The 22,747-nt window shown below is 40.9% G+C and overlaps 1 protein-coding gene and 1 long non-coding RNA gene across 3 annotated transcripts in view; both read right to left on the bottom strand.

The window, feature by feature from the left end:
• Window positions 1–1,312: 1,312 nt before the first annotated feature.
• Window positions 1,313–11,952, bottom strand: LOC123978081. Its single transcript, XR_006826858.1, has 3 exons — window positions 11,821–11,952; window positions 11,202–11,346; window positions 1,313–1,534 (listed from the first exon to the last, which is right to left on the bottom strand). It is a non-coding gene; the product is annotated as an uncharacterized LOC123978081 (long non-coding RNA).
• Window positions 11,953–20,530: 8,578 nt separating this feature from the next.
• Window positions 20,531–22,747, bottom strand: part of LOC123978182 (steroid hormone receptor ERR2-like) — a 76,256-nt gene continuing 74,039 nt past the window's right edge. For both annotated transcript variants that reach the window (XM_046061340.1, XM_046061339.1), the window contains exon 7: window positions 20,531–22,162. In XM_046061340.1, coding sequence (XP_045917296.1) covers window positions 21,918–22,162 — 245 coding nt within the window. In that variant the 3' untranslated portion in view covers window positions 20,531–21,917. The remainder of the gene's footprint in view (window positions 22,163–22,747) is intronic.

Here is a 22,747-nt window from a genome sequence, read left to right as displayed (position 1 = left end):
TGCTTTAAATACGCTCCAGAGACGTTAATCTGCAGCCATTCATACTATTCGAATCTTAGTTAGGAGCCTAATTTGAATTAGGACAACCACAACGAGGACCAAAATCATCTAAATCATTGACCTTGAATGCCGGTCATGTAGTTCTCACATTTGTTTTGTATTGTTTGTTTTGTATGTTTATTCTTCTATATTACATAAAAAGGCCTATTACAAAAGATTACTGTATAATACGCTACATACAGAACATTTGTAGCAGTAATCTTTACTCATTTAATCTTTATATTTAATTTCGTTTTGTGCAGCCTGTGGTTCTTATTGAGAAGTTTGTGCCTAACTCCAATGGTGGATCAGCAAACAAGGGAAGAAAATGAAAAAGGACATGTACATAACAACATGGGACAATTCTGCATTAAATCATATCTAAAAGCAACCTTTTGTTTTATCTCGCTATTGTCCTTATACTGAATTCAGATTACAGGTAAACAGAAGAGGGACACAGTCTGGTCTAAAATTACTAAAACAGCCAATAATCTAGGGTCTATAGTCTGGTTAGTTTTCTACATAAAAAGCACCAAATTTCACTGATCAAATAAGACGGTAGTTAGTGGCATATCTGCCCTCCACAATTCATCCCCATTTATTTATCATTCACAATGACTAATTGCCTGACTTGACTTCAATTTTGTGGGCTGGGTTCCTCACAGAGCAAGCTGCTCAGCTGCCCACCTCCCTTCACTCGCTGCACCTCCCTATCACCCCAACACACCCACTTGCCTTTGAAAAACTGTAATTGAATGAGTTTATGTCGTCAAATTGATTAATCATATTAATTTGTACTTATTAGTGGGATGGTTGAAAGTGATGACAATTAGATTAATGAAATTAGTTAATTCTTCCTACCTGCACCACACTCCCAACTATAACAAACCAAAAAAAAAGCATAGAAAGGGAGACTGTTATGACAAAATTGGCAATCAAGATTCGGCTGCTAATTGAATGTCTGCTTTTATTAATGATGAGGTTTATAAAAAGACCTTGAGAAAGGAATATTAATTGATTAATCAAAGTGCTCCAAATTAAAGGGGGATCATACAAAGCAGAGGTCTGAAAAAGTCCCTCATATTTGATTGTGGAGAATGCTACACTGTCTTTCACAGGATGCAAACATACCTGTTTACTGACATCTGACTCTATACAGTACATGTATGACTATATATGTAACTGTTGTTGAATTGTCTAGTGACATACTGTATGTTTTGGAAGTTGCTGTGAATATTAAAATAAAAGGTATTTTATTTCAGTACAACAATTATTTAGGTATTAGTTTTATTAAGACATGGTTGCAATTATGTCATCCTTACATTACACTGCAGAAGACAGTCTTTATTTGTCAGTACAACATGTTGAGATGATGAAGAGGCTCCTCTGTGATAAAACGTTGCACAGACTGGACGTTGCCTGACCACAGATCAGTTCTGCAGGGAGCCACATGTCCCAGAGGGACCGCAGCCCTACATTCATCATGCCTGTTTGCCTGTTGTGGAAAAACAAAATCCACATAAATACATGTAAATATAAGTAAAGAACGTGAGATCCCTCCAGCTGATAGACTGCTTTGAATTTCATTATGCAACATGCTGTCCGGCAGTTATAAACGGTGCTCGTGAAAAATAAGTGATTGTTTGATATGATAAAGATGAAATGTAATAGTTTATGCCACCATGAATCTGATTGTAATGTCCACACTATTAGAAAGGCTGATAAGAGCATTTATGACTATTTGCTTTGTGTCATAAAGGGAAGTGGGCTGTTTGATTAATATGAGCAGCTGGCCAGATACAGGTTCAACAGATTGTGTTGTTGCATATAACTTACAGAGACGGTAATGGGCCGGTTTATATACTAAAATGTGAGCTGTCACACATGTGAGATAAGCAGAATTATGACTACACACATTCTGCATTTACAAAGTATAATGTTGGATATGCATGCAGTGTAAATGCAGGTGAGTAATGTTTTTGTTTTCACTGAAGAAATATTAACTTAGATGGCAAGATGTTATCTGCTCATGTGGTCTCTACAAAAGTGTAAAATAGGTGGGTTTCCACAGAAAGCATATAAATCTTGCGCATAGTTATGCTGCAGGAATGGATTACACTATGACTTCACCATTAATGTGTTGGCTCAGCAATTTGTTTTTTACACACTTATAACTTATATCATTGTAGGAGCCAGGTATGGGTTCTTGAACGCTCCCTTCTTTTGGTTGCTCACGAGCTTTAATCACATGGTGTGGGTGCTGATAGTAAATTAGAATATCACCTGTTCATGTTAGAGAGAGGAGGTGATGGGGGGAAGGCCTAATTTTTGCTGACAGTTTTTCTAGTATTTTATGGATATCTTTGCTGTATGGAACTGATCACCTGTAGGCCTATAGTCTAACTTACCTGTAAATAAACCATCAAAACGCACCAATCGGAATCCTGGAATTATTAGACAATCAGCGCGTCTGGCAGACAGATTTTCCCTACTCAGCCTCTCGGTGTCTACATTTTAGTTTTTAGATAGACGCCTATATTTGTCAGCAAAAACATCGGCAACAACGGAACGGAGCCACGTCCATGCAACTTTGTTGAGACAGACACGGAGAAACTGGAACCGGTCTGGGAGCCACACGCTATCTCCGCGGCTTCAGGTTCAACAACGGCGATCCCAACAGAATCGCTTCGCAAATTGCGATATGTAACCTCTGCTCTGTAGCTACTGTGTATGGCTTGTTGGAGCGCAGTTTGAAACGGTTACTGCCACAAGTCGAAGTGTTTCATTTGTGTCGGGAGACCGTGCTCGCGGTGTTGCGTTGGGAGGCCTGGAAATTGGAAGTGTGTGGTTTGGCTTATCAAGTTGGATGTCTATTGTGCCTTGCATGCTACGGCTGTGGCTATGGATGTTGCTGGATTCACATTGGAATCGTATTGTGACGCTCATTGTTTTATGTGTTAAAAATGTGTGGCTGGTTCAAATGATGGCAAATCTGAAATGGATAAAAGAAAAATCACTCTCACAGAAAAAGGTCTGGCGAGCAAATTTGAGATGATCCAGAAGGAGCTTCAAAAGGAAGTGAATAAAATAAAGACTGTGATAATGTCTCTCAAGGAGCTCATGAAAGATGATGACAATGCTTTAAAGGTTAAGCAACAGTTGGATGTTTTGGAGGAGTTGTCTGAAAATGCTATTGAATTGCACACGTCTCTGATGCATTTAATTCCATCTGCTGAACAAGAAAAACAAAATACATGGTTCACAAGCATCAACAAAACCATTCAAGGATTTATTGAGGATGGCAAAGTATGGCTTTCAGAAATCAGTCAACATCTAAGCAGACGTCCTTCAGAGCTGCCTCATAATGAAGAAAGCCCTCAGGAATCTCTGTCAGAGGAAAAAGGAGAAATTAACAACAGTCAAGAATCTGAATCTCATCAAAATCCTCAACATGACGGCCAGGATGAAATATTACCAAGTGACAGTATATCAAATCAAGGCAGCAGAAACTCAAAATCCAATATCTACACAACTTCATCTGCACGTATCAGGGCAAAGGCTGTACAGGCACAAAGAAAAACATGCTCTTGAGGAACAGGAAGAAAGAAAAAGGAAAGAACAACTTCAGCTTGAAGCCGATATAGCTGCATCAATGGCGAAAATGGCTGTCTTAGGAGCCTCTCGATCTGATGTACGGAGTGCTGCTTCACGGCGATCAGATGGAATGAAGTCCTATATTGAGAAAAGTGAAAGAAAAACTGAAGCTCCTACCACCACGCTTTTGTACCACCTAAACCTGAAAGGGAAAATCATTACCTGACAATACTGATTCCAACTTAAGAAGAACAAGGCTTAAACAAGAGCAAGCAGATAATGCCCTTCATCTCCACCAGGGGGGCCTCAGAGCTAATGAGAACACAGCGCACAGCCCCAATTGCAGCAGCGCCTCAAGTATCTCATCACAGTCATGTCCATACATCTCCTTCTATGAATGGCAACAATGATCACAATCCACTGTTGTCTATAATGGAGAAACAAAATGAACTAACTTCAATGCTGGTGAATCAACACTGCCTTTCATCATTGCCTAAGAGAGACATCCAAATATTTGATGGTGATCCACTACAGTACCATGCTTTCATGCGATCCTTTGAACAGTTTATTGAGGGAAGAACTGATTATGCTGAAGATTGTTTGCATTTCCTGGGTCAGTACACCAGGGGGCAACCAAGAGAGCTTGTCAGAAGCTGTCAACACAGGACTGATGGCACTGGATATGCAAAGGCTAAAACCCTACTGTTTGAACACTTTGGAAATGAGTATATGATAGGGTCTGCATACGTGCAAAAGGTGACTTCATGGCATTTAATTAAGTCAGAAGATGGAAAGGCTTTACAGGCATACAGTCTCTTCTTGCGTGGATGTTGCAATGCCATGGATGAGGTTCACGGTCTGTGTGAATTAAATACTCCTGCCACTATGCTTACTGTGATAAGGAAACTGCCCTACAAATTGAGATACAAGTGGGGAACAGTGGCATGTGATATTCAGGAAAGAGACCGCCAAAGAGCTATGTTCATTGATATTGTGGGTTTTATTGAACGTCAAGTCAAAATTAAAACTGACCCTGTATTTGGAAAATTACAGGATACCCCACCGATTGTGACAAACAAAGAAAATAGCAGAGCAAAACCATCGTGCTTAAGGACTCAGGGAAGTAGCTTTGCCACTGCTATCTCTGCTGTTGAAAAAAGAACTCAAACAGAAAATATGGTTGAACACGGACATTCATCTGAAAGATCTTGCCTGTACTGCAAGGGTGGACACACACTGGAGTTGTGTATTCTATTGGAGAAGAAGGCTCACAGCGAGAAGATTGATTTCCTAAAAAAGAATGGAGTTTGTTTTGGCTGCTTGTGTACTGGACACATCAGTAAGGACTGTAGGAATCGTCTCTCTTGCAAAACCTGTGGGTTGAAACACCCTAGCATGCTACACATCTACCCTAAGGAAAGGAGAGCAGATGCTGAGAAAAGCAAGAGCAACTCAGACACTGTAATGGACAGTGCTCTGGTTGCGGTTCAAACTAGTGGTCTCACTGGGGCTGGTGACCAAGATTGTAAACTTGCCATTGTACCAGTGAAAGTTAAATCCATGAAAGGTCAAAGGTCAGTGGAAACCTATTCCTTTTTGGACCAGGGAAGTTCAGCATCCTTCTGCACAATGGGTCTGATGGACAGACTGAAGCTCTCTGGGAGAAAAACAAAGATTCTTTTGCGCACCATAGGCCAAGAGAAAATTGTGGACAGTTGTATTGTGTCAGGCTTGGAAGTGGCTGGATTGGACAGTGACTTGTATTGTGAAATGCCAGACATCTTTACACAACACAGGATGCCTGTCAACGTGAGTAACATCCCACGACAGCAAGATCTGGAGAAATGGCCTCATCTGAAACATGTCTTCCTGCCTGAGATAGATGAAGAGGTGGAACTGTTAATAGGCATGAATGTTCCAAGAGTATTAGAACCACTGGAAGTCATCCGGAGTGTGGATGAAGGACCATATGCCATCAAGACCATGCTTGGCTGGACAGTGAACGGACCACTTGGTGGAGAATATTGTGATGGACCCGAGTGTCAGTCTGTTACCATCAACAGAATATCTGCTGTTACACTTGAAGAACTCTGGAAACATCAGTTCAAGACAGACTTTCCAGAATGCAGTCAGGATGAACAGCCAGGGCTGTCAAGAGAGGACTGTAAGTTTCTGGAAATGGCTAATAAGACTTGTTGACGGCCATTACAGCATTGCTTTACCTATGAAGAACAGAAGCCTGAGCATGCCTAACAATCGCAGGATTGCAGAACAATGTACCCTCAACCTGAAGAGGAGGTGCATCAGTGAAGCTGCATTTCACCAAGACTACACAGTCTTCATGAACGACCTCATATCAAAGGGATATGCAGAAAGAGTGCCTGCTACAGATCAGGAACGTAGTGACGGCAAGGTTTGGTATATTCCACACCATGGAGTATACCATCCCAAGAAAGGAAAGATCCGGGTTGTCTTTGATTGTGGACATCATTTCAAGGTGTGTCACTCAATGCACAGCTTCTACATGGTCCTGGTCTAACAAGTACTTTGGTTGGAGTCCTAACCAGGTTCAGGAAGGAGCCTGTGGTGCTGATGTCCGACATTGAGGCTATATTTCATCAGGTACGAGTGCCAGAGGAAGATGCAGACCTGTTGAGATTTCTCTGGTGGCCCACTGGAGACTTCGGTCAGTGTTTGGAGGAGTACAGGATGGTTGTCCATTTGTTTGGGGCAACATCATCTCCAAGCTGCGCTAACTTTGCTCTGCGGAAGTGTGCAGAAGACAACAGAGAACTCTTCAGCCAGCAGGTGATTGAGACCATCATGCACACTTTCTATGTGGACGACTGTCTTGCTTCTGTTGCTTCAGAACAGGAAGCTATAGCCCTCTACAAGGACCTTGGAAACATCTGTGCAAAGGGTGGCTTTCATCTAACAAAGTGGATAAATAACAGTCGCAAGGTGCTGGCAGCTATACCTGAGGAGGAGAAAGCAAAGGAAGTCAAGGACCTGGATTTGGATCAAGACACACTACCTGTGGAAAGAGCATGGCGGGTGCGGTGGTGTGTTCAATCTGACACCTTTTAAGTACAGCATTACCATTCAAGATGGACCATTGACCTGTAGAGGTATCCTTTCAACTGTCAGCTCTTTCTATGACCCTCTGGGAATCCTATCTCCTGTCGTTTTTACAGCTTAACGGATCTTTCAGGATCTGTGTCAGAAGGGGCTAGGATGGGATGACTCTATACCAGCACTGGTTGCCCAAGAGTGGACAGACTGGGTGGAAGAGTTACACTTGTTGGATGGATTCAGCATCAGACGCTGTTTAAAACCTCTCAACTTTGAAGAAACAACTACTGCTCGATTACATCATTTTGCGGATGCAAGTGAGAAGGGATATGGTACTGTTACCTATCTGCTGCTGCAGAATAACTGCTCTCAGACACACAGCACATTCATAATGGGAAAATCAAGAGTGGCACCTTTAAGACCTGTTACGATCCCTCGCATGGAACTGACAGCAGCTGTTGTAGCAGCACGAATGGACAAACTATTGTGAAAGGAGTTAAGACTGCAACTTCAACGCTCTGTATTTTCGACAGACAGTACTTCGGTACTGAAATACATCAAGAATGAAACTTCAAGGTTTTGTACATTTGTTGCAAACAGAGTCTCAGAGATTCTTAAGGTTTCTGACGCATCTCAATGGAGATTTGTGAATACTGCACACAATCCAGCGGACGTGGCCTCCAGAGGGATGAACCATTTCTAAGGAATGAAGTGTGGACATCTGGTCCTTCATTTCTTATGCAGCCAGAGGAGGATTGGCCCGTCAACCCAGACAACTTGCAGGAACTGCCGGATGGAGACCTTGAGGTTAAGGTATCAGCTGCTATTGAAGTGTGTGCAGCCCAAGGTGAAGACGACGCCGTGACATGTTTGATCAATCGCGCCTCATCTTGGACACGTCTCACAAGAGTGATTGGCTGGATCCTAAGGCTCAAGGGTTTGCTCATGAGTCTCAGGAAAAGGAAAGAAGATACTGCATGTCCTGCTCAGTGTGCGTCAGATACAATTCCAAAGGAAGGTGCGGTCCACAGTGAGCCGCAGAACTTCAAAAACGAGCTCTGTCGTGATTATCTCTCAGTGGGAGAGATCAAGGAAGCAGAGATGCAGGTAATAAGATTCTGTCAGAGAAGAAGGTTCTCAGAAGAGATCTCAAGCCTCCAAAGGGGAGAGTGTGTGAAAAGAGACGGTCACATATACAAGCTGAATCCTGTACTGGATGATGGTGTATTGAGAGTTGGAGGACGACTTAGTAAGGCTGTCATGTCCGAAGAGTCCAAGCATCCTGCCATACTAACTAAAGATCTTCATATTACTGACCTCATTCTGCGACACATTCATCAAGAGGTTGGTCATGGAGGCAGGAATCACATGTTATCCAGATTACATCAGAGATACTGGATCCCTGGTGCTAGTGTTTCCATAAGGAAGATCTTGCCGAAGTGTGTGGTCTGTCGTCGGTTACATGGAGCTGCAGGTCAACAACAAATGGCAGACTTGCCTGAAGACAGAGTTTCTTCAGAGGAACCTCTATTCAGTTTTGTTGTAGTGGACTATTTTGGTCCATTTGAAGTCAAGTGTGGGAGAATCCTTGTGAAGAGATACGGAGTCATCTTCACATGTTTGGCAATAAGAGCAGTACACATTGAAGTGGCTTCATCATTGGACACAGACTCTTTCATTAACGCCTTGAGATGTTTCATTGCGAGACGAGGACAGGTTCAAGAGTTACGCTCAGACAACGGCACCAACTTTGTCGGAGCAGAGCGTGAGCTGAGAAGAGCCATTGAAGGATGGAACCTTGAGAAGATCAATGATGCTCTGACTTTAAAGGGGGTTAAGTGGATCTTCAACCCTCCAACTGGATCACATCATGGAGGAGCATGGGAGAGGTTGATTCGCTCCATCAGGAAAATCCTCAACTCCACTTTGAGGACAAGTCTGCTTTGTGAAGTGGAATCAATTCTGAACAGTAGACCTATCACTAAAGAATCTACAGATCCAAATGACTTAGAAGCATTGACACCTAACCACCTTCTTCTTCTTAAGGCCAAACCATGCTTACCACCCGGCCTGTTTCAGAAGGAGGACATCTATGCACGCCGGAGATGGAAGCAGGTTCAGTACATGTCCGATCTGTTTTGGAAAAGATGGACTAAGGAGTACCTACCACAACTACAAGAATGTCAGAAATGGACAAGAGTCAAGCGCAACTTCATCCCTGGAGACATAGTACTCATAGTGGATGATTCTGCACCCCATAATTCCTGGATCATTGGTAAAATCACTGTCTTTATACTTGTGCGAGACACTGTGGCTTTTGGTGAGTTTCCACAAGACGCAATATTTCCAGACACACAGACGCTCATTCAGAAGTCAGCCGTGATTATACACTGCTGGGGTTGCATCCTTCAGACCTCTTTACCCATCTTACTTTGACATTTGCACCTTGCAGCCTCCATAATTGGCGCTTATTGGAAACTTTAGAAAGACTGACATAGCCTCGCAAATATTAGAAAGATTCAAGATTATCTTTACATTACAGATGTAATGTAAAACTATAAACCATATTTGATCTTAATTATAATTTAGCTTTGTATGCTCTGCTACACCTTCTCCTGATGTCAAAATATCATAAAGGGTCACAGCTCTTAACCAAAAAGCCTGTTGTGAACCTCCAAAATGTTCCCATATGAATGTCGGTTGGCCCCCAGTTTACAAATGCACCTGGGAGGTTAGAGGCTGTTTGCCAAGAGATGGGTCAGGTAAGTGACATCTAACTGAGAAGCTGTAAGCTATATAAATAATCATACACATAGTCCGTTAAAACCGCTGCAAAGAGAAATCTTGCACAAAAAAGCTGATGCCTGAGATATGGTAATGCAAGTCTTCAAAGATGCAGAAAAATGTTTTATTTATAATAAATCACTTTTGAAAATGCATGCCATCCAGGTTTTATTTGGGGGAATTCAACCTGATGCATAATATCATTGTGGAAAATGAAAACAGCCAATTTAGTCTCCACGAGGAACTGTGTGCGCACATTACAGACCGATTTCTCATCATGGTCGTACATGAAAAACATTTGTAATCAAAAGCGAAGGAGAAGAGGTCCTCACCAAGAACAAGATACAGATGCCCATAATCTGCACCTTAACTGAAATGGACGAATGGATGTGTAAAACCACAGGTTAGAACATACACTGGCCTTAGTTTGACATGAAAGACCAATTATTCCCTTTTTTATTCTGCAAATCACTGGGATTTTGCTGAGGGGGGAGTGCTGTCATGATGGCTGCAACTATTGACTATTTTTATTTTTGATTAATCTGCCAGTTATTGTCTCCATGATTCTATTAATACTTTGGTTTATAAAATGGCAAAATAATGAACAATGACCATCACAGTTTCAAAACCTAAAAATATTCAATTTCCAAATGGTTAAAAAAAACCCAGAAAAAGCAGCACAATTCAGAAGCTGAAAATGAGGAAAATTTGCCATTTTGCCTGATAAGTGAGTTAAAACAATGAATCAATTATCAAAATAGTTGCTAATTCATTTTCTGTTGATCAACTAATTAATTAATGGGCTAAACTGTGTGAGTAATGTTAGCTTTTCTTAATATTAAGAAGCGTACTAAAAGAAAGAATGTGTACTTCATCCACTCTGAACTGAATAAGGTGAGTCTGCACACTGGACACTCACGGGGTGCTGTTATTGAAAGCCCATTAGCCAATACCTGCCTGCAACTGCAGATCTCTAATGGCCCCAGTTCAGCCTCAACTGTAACACTCACACAGAAAATTATCTAAAAATTGACCACTCATCTTTGGACCCCACGCCTATACATTTCACAATCCTGATGTCCCACTGACAGGGTCCAAACCCCTCTGTGCCAAACGTATCGACAGCCATCAATGTAAGACTTGATCAAATGCTACCGCACCCGTCAGAGGCCATCAGTGGTCAAGGCATCCTCATCGGCAGGATCTATCGTCTCTATTTACACAGTCCATCCTCTTTAAACTGTGCTATTGATCTTGGCCTAGGTCATGGAGGTTTGGCATCAAGGTAAGGGAGAGGTGGAGGGGTGGTGGATGGGAGAGTAAGGACAGAGGAGGAAGAGCATAAGGACACAGAGGAAGAGGTTTCCCCTGGGTGTCTCTAGTGCCAGTTTCTTCTTATTTAGCATTTGACCCTGGTCTTGGCTTTACTGCTCAATGCAGTTGCCTTATTTTCAGCATATAGTCAATGCCTGCCAATATTTTGAATGAAGACTTGTCACTGCTCTTCAACAAAAGCTTAAAAATACTCTAAACAAACAGACATGATCTATTTGAGGTCAACAGTGTCTTTGTTTTTTTTGCCATTCTTTTCCTCCAAAAGTCCTTTTCTCGATTTTTGACAGATCAATATTAGAGTGAAAGATGATATCAAACAACAGCACAGTTTTCAGATCAGTTGTCCTGCTTTTCACAGTGTGACAGGTGCTCTGTACCTCTACACTTCAATGACGGGCATTTCTCGTGGTCGCCTGTTGCTGTCGTTATTTTACAGCTCTGCGCTTCAGTCCATTAGCAACACCACTGCCGGAGCACAGCCGATAAACCATCTGGCCAGGCTCCTGAAACAGATAGCAGCCTCTAAATAGAGTGAAAAAGTAAAAGCAATTAATGTCACATTAGCACATCACTAATAAGGCCTGTCCTCCAGTATCCTGCAGCGTGAATAATCAGTTGGTTCAGACAGAGATAGGCTACACCCCAACAACCCTTCACTGTTGCGCTGATACTGAGAACTGAACAAGGCTGTGTTAGGAGAATTCATTTCCACAAACAAATAAAACACTTTCAGTTCAACTGGTCATTTACTTGGAATCTAAAGTCAACGTCAAATTATTTTACTGTATGCTTTAGTATCTAATTGCTACACCATGTTCACCAGCTAGTAACATTGCCTGTCTGCTGGGCAGGAACAGTGGGTTTAGCATTTTCAACATAATTTTAGTGTGTTAGCATGCTTAAATTTGCTAATTAGCACTAAACACAAAGTAAAGTTGTGGAAATGTCTTTAGCAATTAGTCAAAACAAAGTATTGGAAAAATCCGAAATTGTGACCTGATGATGGAGCTAGATCACACTCAGAAGATCACCAAACTTATTGCGGTACATTCTGAGGGGGACATGAATGCGTGTACCAAATTTCTTGGCAATCCATCCAATAGTCCAACAGTTGTTAAGATATTTCAGTCTGAACCAAAGTGGTGGACCAACCAACATTACCATCCTTACAATCAACACTGCTAAAAACATTCATCATAGCTTCTTTAGAGTAAATTAAGAGTAAATTAAATCTGGAATTACAGCAGCACATTGCTGAAAAAACTAGAAATACAACATGGTACATACAAGATGGTATTCTCCTCATCAACAACATTCCAACTCATCTTTTTATACCAAAACATGTTCTTTTGTATTAAACAACAATAGATGTAGTTTATGTTTGTATCTTGTGGCAGCAAGACACCGCCATATGGAACACTAATCTGTTCTGATAATTTTCTCCTAGAAAAAACATCCAAGACCCAAGACCTCATGTTTTCTTTCCTGAGCACCAAAGACAGAAATACTATTGTGAAATTTACAACAGATGTCGTTCAGTTCTCTATAACAAACCTGGCATCTACTGCAGTAGCTAAGTCTTCCGGCCTCCCTGAGTCCCCCACATTGTCGTCGTGACCTCCCTCACATTCAGCTCTTATCTTTGAACTCTAATTCAAACTTCACACAACAGCAGGCCCGTCTCAAGAGCTTTCCCAAAAACAATGCATGTCCTCTCTGGCTTGATTGAGACTGGGGTTTTAAGATTTGGCTTAATTGTTGTCTTTTCCAGTGTTTAATTACAAAAACACCAAAGCACTGTCATTGCTGCTGTCTAATTCCACCATGTTCTGCTAATTATGTCATGTTAATAGAGGTTTTTCTGTTACAGCGTCACACTCATTAACTCAGCTGTGACACTGCCCTTAATTGGATAAGAGGCCATTAAGTCACTTTTCTTTGATTAAAATTATTGCCTCCTTATAAACATCAACCCTGACACTCACTGGTTCAAAGCACATGAAACTACATAAGACATAGCTTTCAGTGTGTACACAAAGCGGAAGTGCTGTATGTTACCTTTTTAGCTTGTTCTACTTTTCTGAGACATGTTAGCAAAATGTAAAAAGTTGCCCTCTTTCAGATTTCTAAATGTAATATCACAGATGTAAGTCCACATTAGAAAATCTTCTCATCACAGCAGCACATGCCATCACAAAGAAAAATGTGTCACTTGCTGCTGCATGCTTTTGTTGCCTATACAACACAGCTCTATAGGTTTAATAAGGATCAGTCTGGAAAGAGAAGCTCTACAAACCTCCAAAATGTCAGACACTGCAGTATCATAACTCACAGTAAATGGACTTCTTTTCCCAGTGTCTCCCTTTGTCTTTTTTGCTGTGATCCTCCTGGGTCCAGAGCACGGTGCTGATGCTGTGAAATGATTTGCAATTATTTAAAGCAGCCTGTGAAACACAAATGTTCAGGTCAGCCAATGGAGCAACGAACTGATGTGTCTTTCCAAAGTCAGTGATTGAGTTGAATTTATGTAGAATTCAAGTTATCCTATTTAATGCAAAAGCCCCTGCAGTCGGCCGTATTGTCAAATCAATAGCTCTACCTGCCACCATGTTTAAACATCTCAAAGTTAATATCGAGCAGACCTCCATTTAACATAAGGCCCAGCAGAGACAGAAAACAGACTGACACCACCACTGCTTTCCAATCCCCAGTACCCCTGTTCCCATACCCACACATGCCCTCAATTACCCTATGAGCACCACATGTGCAACATCATTAATAAGATCCACTAATAATGGTGGCGAGCTCCATTGGCCGTGAGTGAGATTTGACTAATTACTGTAATTGTATTGGAGTCATGCTCATTAAATATGAAAATTGTGTTCTGTGAAATGAATGGGGTTTCATGATCACTCTTGTATGGACAGGCAAGAAATAAATTACAGAACAGTTTCTCGTTGCGCAATTAACTATAGCACACACATCTACCTGCCACACCCCCCGGTCTGGTAATATAATGTGTGTGTGTGTGTGTGTGTGGGGGGGGGGGGGGGGGGGGGGGGGGGGGTTGTGAATGTGTGCCATTACTTGTTGCTTATGGTTCTCTTTACACACACTAGATGCATGACCTGCTTATGCATGAAATGTGGAAATGTTAATATTGCACAGAGCATATAATTGCAATTGTAATGATGTTTTTCAGCTATATATAATTCTTTTTTTCTCCATTTGATTTGACATTACTTGTACCATATAACATGTGTTTTCCTTTTTTCTGGTATGGTTGTACTGCATGAATGAACACTGGATGTGACCAGAGGCACACCAAAATATATCGGCTCAAATCCCTTTAATGCAAAAAGCAAGCACGAACTTTTCAACATTTCTGGTCACAAGCAATAAGTGGTGAACAACTTCCAATCCAAACAGTCTCTTCCCTTCGCACAACAGGATGTGCCTGTGACTCTGTACTGTAACTTTTGTTCATACTTCTATCATCTCTGGGGATTTAAGCAGCTGTCAGGACTCCCGAGCCTAGACGACAGCGTCTGGGAGTGGCTACGTCCCAGAGGAGCGGAGCACCCCCCCCCCCACACACCCTTGATTCTGCATGCTCAAGTTGTTTGAGAAATCTTGCAATGCAAATGTGGTACTTACCTTTACCGCCCAGAAACAAAACTGTGTCACACTCTGAGCCTTCTGTAAAAAGCCCTGATTTTGTCTGAGGAGATATAGAGGTGAGGAAAGGCAGGTAAACAAAGCATAATGTGGAGGTCAAATGCTAATGAGTGCTCCATTTGTTACGTCTAGATCCCTCCAAAGGCAAAGTAACAACGTCAGAGGCACCCAGACATAATAAATCATCCAAATAAATTAGGAACTTTAAGATTCAGAGAAGACACAGTATTCCTTCTGCCACCTTGAATGAATTTACTGCCAAGTCCTGATTTCTCTCATGTGTCCTTATTTAAAATTGTCCCATTTTAAGCTGCGTGCTTGAGACAGCAAAATGCTTGCAAGTCCATTTTCAGACCTAACACCCTACCATATAATTTCCATCTGCTCACTGGTTAATAGGGTAAGACCAGAGAGAACTGTAATGTAACTTGCTTTAGTCGAGATACAGGCCATAGTGCTGCCAGACTTGAACAGATGCAATGCCATGCGGGGTTTGCAGCTGTTATGAGGCCTTAGAAAACCCACAGCTGCCCCTGCTCTGTCTGAGTCCCCGAGTGAAAGGAGAGTGAAAGACGGACGTGACTGATGAGGTGATGAAAACTCCAAAGAGGCAGGTGGATGAGGAGCAACACAGGTAGCAGTGTGCACCATTTTAACGCATGTCTGATCGCTTGTTTCATCCCTGCACTCTCTATACACCAGAGGTAGTGTCACTCAGTCACCGTGGCTACCTACAGATGGCGCTCAACTCATTTTGAAAAGCACTGTCCTTTCTCTGGGCTGTCCATCACAAAGTGCCACAGACTGCGTGGTGGTGGAGATGAGCTGCGGAGAAAGGCACCCTTACCTGTCCTTGAGCCAGGCGACAGTGGTGGGGAAAAAAACAGTAGATTCAGCATATATGTACGCTGTAGCTGGGAGCTATAAATCATGACCTTCTTCAATTTACACAGGGAACATATTGATGGTTTCCTATCTCCTTCACTCACTTTCACCTAGTTACATTGTCTAAGACAACACTACTCTGGGTAACCATGACTGACACTTTACATCCTATTCTCAGTGGACTCTCACCTCAGCCGCTGAATAATCCTCGCATGAGGCAAAGGCAGGCGTTTGAGCATACGGTAGTGGAGCTAAAGCCAGTGGTGACAGTACAAGGTTGCACTAACAGTGTGATCATAGATTTTCTGAAAGAGGTAGGCAACAAGGTTGCCTGATTAACACACTGCAGTGTGACAGTGTCAATGCCCCTTCTTAAGCACAGAAAAGCCGAATGACTGGTGACGATTTAAGGAGAATAAAACATGGTTTACAAGATGGAAAGTCACTCTGAGGACACTGGGCCATGCCCTAATTCTCTTCTGCAAGACTGAAAACAGAGAAAAAAATACTCGTAGTCCTACGAGAGAAGAGCTGCAATGACGACAATTTCATAAGACAAGTGATTACGTGTTTTCCTCTGTTTTTGAGCTTCTTTTACTTTCCTTATTTGTCAGCAGTCCAACACCTACACGTTCATATAATGGTAATGCTGACATACTGTGCAGAACAGTCCACAAGATAACACACAGTTGTTATTTCCAGCAATAATATGGAGTGCTGGGTGAAGCCGTGCCAAGAGAATAAATAAAAAATGAAAAAGTGACAAGCCCATTTATATGTTTAATTCAATCTTCTGTTGAGAGATCTTTTCGCTGGACATCATAGTTGATTTTGTTTAGGGGAATGGCTTGTGGCAGGCTGATTAAACACAGACTTCCTCCCCCAACCCCCATATTGGCTGAAGTTGAAAGCCCAGTAAATGAAATGACTTCCACAGGATTGCACCACAAAGGAAGGGAGTGTGTCAGATGTGCATTCAGCCAGTGTTGTAGCCAACGCAAGGTCAAATGGGACATTTTGTAGACAGCTAACCAACTGACAGTCAGAGCAGGAGGATGCCGTTACACCCCAAGGCACAGACAGACGCACACATACATGATTGGTCTCACTAGGCAATGTTTGACTGGACATTTCTTATCCTGAGATCGGGACAAGGCTGTACTGTAACGTCCTCTGATGAGAACATAAAATTACCATTACTAGTCACTATAAATTTTCTTGATATCCATTAAATACAATGAAAGTAACAGCACATCGCAGCAAATAATTTAAAAGTTACTTTATCTTACATACAGGTGGAGAAAAGAACTTGCTTTGAAGACAATGACCTACTGTCAAAGGTAAATTCATCATGAAATATGACCTTAGCTTGTTTATGAAACCCTTACAGTATATAGAAAGTTTAGGAAGTCACAAGTTATAATGATTTCAAAAATAAACCTGACAACTATTTGACAGCTATTTTATATATACTACAATTTTCGTCTTACATCCACTAGGTAATGTTAAGGCTGTGCATGAGTAATATGTTAGAGGAAAGTGCAAATAAAACATATATTTAAAAAATTATATTACATTGTACAGTGTCAGTGTGGTGTGCCCTATCATTGTAGGGTGAAATCATTGTCTTGTTCTCTATCTCGACATATTTAAGGGTTTATCAAACATGTGCTCAAAATGCTTTATAAATCTAAGAATACAGGATTATTGATGGTATCCGATAATTAATGGCACATGCATCCAAAAGTCTCAGCAGGTGCTGGTTGACAATCTATACCCCCCCCTCCCCCAATTACCCACACCCTGCTATCTTGTATCTTTCATTCTGTGATGACATGACAACCTTAAGATCACAAATTGTCTTCTTCAGGTCTGAGGTTTGGGGTTAGGATCAGACCAAGACCACCGTGGTCGAAACACATTGACATCAGATACACGAGACAGTGTGGGGGTATTTGTTCCCTCCTGTTAAGTATCCATAAAATAAAACCTTGCCAGTAAACATAGGTACAAACTTACTGAGGCAACTGTTTTTGTGGATCGATTCTTCCCCATGTTCGTTGACTCAAAGATATTTTTAAAAAATCATTTGCAGTGATTACATAAATCATGTGATTTTATTGTCACTGTACATTCAGTGCACTGTTAGATCTGACTCACTCCAAAAAAAAAAGCATATATTTACACATGGGTACATTAGGCATGAACACAACAAATAAAACACAAGAAAATGCCACACAATACTGTCCAGTGAAACCCAGCTGTGGTTGGCTTTCTCACGTTTCTCCTCCTTTTCTCACCAGGACCGTGAACTTGTGTGCATAGATACCCTGTCCTTTTCCGAGCACGGGCTACGTTTAGAATTAAAATCAACCAAAGCTCCCTTTCAATATCACAATTGCTAAAATTTTGCTTTTGAGGGGAGTAAACCTCTTGGGTAATCACATGTCTATGCTACATACACCTAGCAGGGTCCTTTATACATCGTGGCTAGGGAGGTTTCTCCATGCTTTATGTAAATCTCTTCATCTCAGAGTGCATGGAGATAAGTCCGCAAATGGAGCAGCGAATAAGCAGCTTTCTCCTCCGAGAAATGTGCTCCCCAATTGCAGTAGGTTCATCTACATTTTTTTAATACCCAGTGAGTGATGTCACTTTATTTCTGTGCCACAGATTCCCAGGAGGAACCCATGGCCCGCTTCCAAACTCAGTGTAATTTTCAAAATATGAACAGAGGTATAGGGTCTAGACTACTTCACTTGGTATACATCCTGCTGTGCTGATAACCAAAATCGATGATAACACAGAGTGTGTGTTTCAACAGTGAGATACACAATGACACAGAAAGGAAAAGGCAAATGAGAGAATTTCCCACCTTAGACCAAATATAACTCACTTATTATTCTCACTTGACTCAGTACAGTGATTTATATTACACAGCTATTCAGGTGGGCTCTGAATTTGTGTTGAAGTTGCTAATACATCATGAGAAATTCATTCAACGGGCAACTTCCTCATAGTTACATCAATGCACAGAAGTTACAGTATGTACGGTGAAATGTGCACAATACATTTGCAGTGTACAGCAGGTCCACATTGTAAACAAAGCACAACTAAATGTCAATCTGATGCTCCACAACACAAGGAACATAGGTGGCCATATTTGCCTTGCATAGCCCAGTGATCGGTCTGTTATGAAACTATTACAGACACCCATGAAATCGCCTATGTTAAAGTTTAGACAAACCCTCCCCACCGTCAACCGAAATAAAATGTCTCTTGTCCCCAAGGTAAAGCCAAAGCAGAAATTTAATTGCTCCATTTCTATTGAGAATTTCAGCTTAGGAGACAATTAGAATTAATTGGATGCAGTAGAACCGTTTTTAGAACTCTGAAAATAAATTAAGCATTTTTATTTTATTTTCTTACATTAATTTGAGAAGAAGGGAAAGTTGGGTAACAATTATCTGCTACCAGTCTTCAAAGTGCACAGAGGAGCTACTCTGGTCAGAGGGAGAGAGGTAAGTTTGCCTGGTTTGGTCAAGTTTCTGGCCAGAACGTGTTCACAAACAACATCAGCTCATTTAAACGCTCTCTTTTAACCATCATAATGTGAAATATATATATATATATATATATTTTATGGTAGTTTCATCTCTTAGTTAGGCTACAGGGTGACACCCCACACAGTGTCTCACATAAACAAAGAGATGTTTAATCAATGCATGTACTGGCTGAAGAAAAAAGATAAAGATTTTCATCTCGTTGAGCAGCTATTACAGCCTTTGTAAGGTTTAGAGACTCCCCAAAATGAAAAGCAGAATTAGCAGAATGAAGATATCACCATTAATAATTTGTTGTAAATAACATCCATGTTTCACTGGCCGGCTCAAAATGCAGTTTCATCATTGATACTTGTGTTTCATTTTAAAGTATATGAAGACTCTACGCTTTGGTTCTCTACTGTACAGAGGCGTTACATCCCTCGCTTCAATCGGGGATGAATTAACTGGTTACACATTTAGGGAAATGCATCATGGGAATTGTATTCTCTACTGCATTGGGTTATAATTATCTATGCATTACATTAGAGTGAATCAATAGCGTGTGTTCCTGTGGGGATCTTTTCAAGTGGCCTACGTCTGTGGTTACTGGTCGCTTGGCTTGATGTTTTCTTCTTGTTTGGGCAGAAGCTAATGGCACTTGACACTTTGAAGTCACTACTGATTTAAAGTGTTCATAAGGGACAATATCTGTCTCACTAAAATTCTAAGAGCAGCTGATTAATCTATTATTGTATTATTTGATCTTCTGATAACATGTTATAACTGTGTCACGATATTTGTAGTGCTTTTTTAAAATAATTTGGCAACTGGTTTACAACTGATAGGTATTACCCTATAAAAGTCTATTATCACTTCTGGAATATACAGATTTGTTAACTTAGTTTGTGCACCTCAGCGTGTCAGAGTGTCAGAAATGTACATACAGTGCCAATCTGAATCAGTAGCACCTTCAATAAACATGAGCAAAGAAACTGCCAAAGATACAGAACATCAGTGAGACGTAATCTGAGGTCTGATATATTCTGTCATTATTGTTTCAATTAAGAGGGTAATTCAAGTTCTTCTCAGAAACACAAGTGTCATTATATTGTTGCACACAAAATTTTGACCTCTAGTAATCTGTTATACTGGCGCATCCAAACTGTTTTAAAAGGCAGCCGTCTTAAATTTAAACTATCAAGGAAACAACTGATAGGTATTACGGAGAAAAAAATGTGCATTATTTTTATTTGAATGTGCCACCTTAAAAATGACACTTCATAAGAATAAAGGGAAATCAAGGTTCAGCTATGGCAGTTATGGCTATTGACTGTTTATTTATGGGTGAGTTTTAGTGTTGCTGATATAGTTTGGAAAATCTTTTTCAAATTGTCATAAAAGGGGGGAAATTGTGCCCAATATTGCCATTCATGAAGATAAGAGGCCTCTGATGAGTCTCACTTGTGAATTAGTTGGAAATCAGAATGTAAAATATCTTAAATTTAATGCCCAACAACAGAAGAGTCAAAATTTCCAAAAATTCACCCTCTCAGAATCCCAACATTTAATCTGTAGTACACTGAGAACAAAATACAGGCTCATAAAAACTGTTTAATGTATAGATGCGTGAGGCTAGCATACAGACTTTGGTATCACATACGACTTTGACCGAAAACAAAGAAAGGACTAACGTGTTTAGCTGTATAACTAAGGCTATCAATATAGTGACACTTGTTGTTTGAGAATACAACCTAAACAAAGGGGGGCAGGGTGCATTCAAGAAAAAGCAAAGCCTATACAATATATTGCAATCTAATACAGCACCATTACAAACTATAGACTCAAAACTTACCAGAGTGTTGACTCAGCACCTATCGGACACAAACTGAACATTATAAACATCACAAAGGTAGTATTTATTGCAGGGCTATCAGGTTGCATTAAGGAGCAGATTAGATTGCATTAAATTGCATAGATGTTGCTGTTGTTGTGTCAATTACCTGCATTTCAATAAAAATAACTTTCATCTTTTTTTAACAAGCCAATAGAGTTTAGTTTAAAAATCCCTAGTACAGAATATAGCTTATCACCTGTATTTTTCACAGTATGCTTAGTTGCCAATATGTGTGTATGACATTGATCACAGAGAGAAGTGAGGAGGGGATTTAGTCACTATAAGCAAAAACCACCGACTGAGACTCAGACGTTACCAGAAAGAGCTCCATAGAACAATAACCATTATCGCCATATTATTCATAGATGCTTAGTGCAAACTCTTTGTGAACTATAATCACTAGCCAACCATTGTCCTTCTGTAAGCACCAAGTTGACTAAAACGGTTGAGTCATTGAAGCTACTAGTACGAGGTAAATATATTACGAGGAAATCGAGAATCTCACATACCCATGGCGGGTACCGCTTTCTTTGATGATGAATATAAGAATATGTCTTAACAATTCTCCCCCCCTAACCGCCGAGTGCAATTTCACACAATATACAGTACACATATTATATGTAGACCAGTTAGAGACTATTGCTTTAACAACTCAGATTAGAAAATGTGAAAGGAAGAAACAAAAACACGTAACGTGGCTACGTAGCCGTACAGTTCTTTAGGACATTTATATTAACACAGTTCCATTTTGAGATGAAAATAAGATAAGAAACAAATTCACAGAAGCTTCAGGTGATATAGAGCAATGGGTCTCTGGTTATAACAAGACCTCGGTTGCCTGATTTCTGTACACAACATCTTAATATACATCATCATGATCCCATGTCAATCAGGTTGATATTCACCGTTTTTAAAACTATCTCAAGTCCCTTTTTCTTTCATGTTTGTTACCATTTAAAAGTGTTAAAATGACTCAGTAGTCCAAGCTTCATCCTTTCACTGTGAATTGGCACACCACCTTCATTTTTTATGGGCTGTCCCTCGCCTCCCATCGGGTGATGCAGCTGTCTGTCAAACGTCAGGCCTGGGTGTCAAGCCTTGGCCTCCAACATCTCGAGGAATAGTTTGTGCATGGGGACTTTGCCCTGCATTTTGATGCTGTAGAAGTGCTGAACCGCCTTGGTGGCGGTCTGACGGAGCAGAGGCAGCGTCATTAACAGCTTGCCTGCCCGTCGAGGGTCCTCTGGATGCTGGGAGCCCTCAAAGTCCTGCAGAGCCTCGTGGAGAGAATCCTGGAGCCTTTGGACCGCCTCAATGTTCTCTATATGCATGGAGTCTGAAACAAGAAGGGTGGCGGAGGAGGAAGGAAGAAAGAAAGATAATTTATATTTTAAAGCTACACATGATGTATTCATGTAATGTAATCAATGAAAAACAAATGTGCAGTATGATAAAAGATCTACAGCTTTAAATTCTGCAGCCTGTCTTTGTAAACATGTGATTTTGGAGAGAGGTTTTCTCTTGTTAGTGGTTAATGACGCTCCTTAAATAAATGCCTATGCGTGGCTGGGACTCTAGGGAGAGAGGGGGAGAGGTGCTATAGGTCTGTATAAATATATGGTGGGACAGGAAAAAGATTCATTTCTTTTGGTATCATGGACCACATACATCCCCCCTGCTAATGAATTCAGATGGCTGTATTACTAGGATATCGTTCAGCTGAATGATGGCGGCAGATGGCCTTCATTTCCATAAGAAAGAGCAGTTGGCCCCCTTATGTATATGCTCTAAAATAAAACCAGTTGAGACTTATTAAAAACTGCTCTATGTGTAAGTCTACAAGTTTGGAAAAAAACAGGCTTGTCCTCCAAAGGACAAGCTGACAGAGTGTTTTAATGGACAAGCAGTGGTTTGCTTTCAG

Source organism: Micropterus dolomieu, linkage group LG10, assembly GCF_021292245.1.
Source record: "Micropterus dolomieu isolate WLL.071019.BEF.003 ecotype Adirondacks linkage group LG10, ASM2129224v1, whole genome shotgun sequence".
Taxonomy (NCBI): Eukaryota; Metazoa; Chordata; class Actinopteri; order Centrarchiformes; family Centrarchidae; genus Micropterus; species Micropterus dolomieu.
This window is presented reverse-complemented; position numbering and strand designations above follow the sequence as displayed.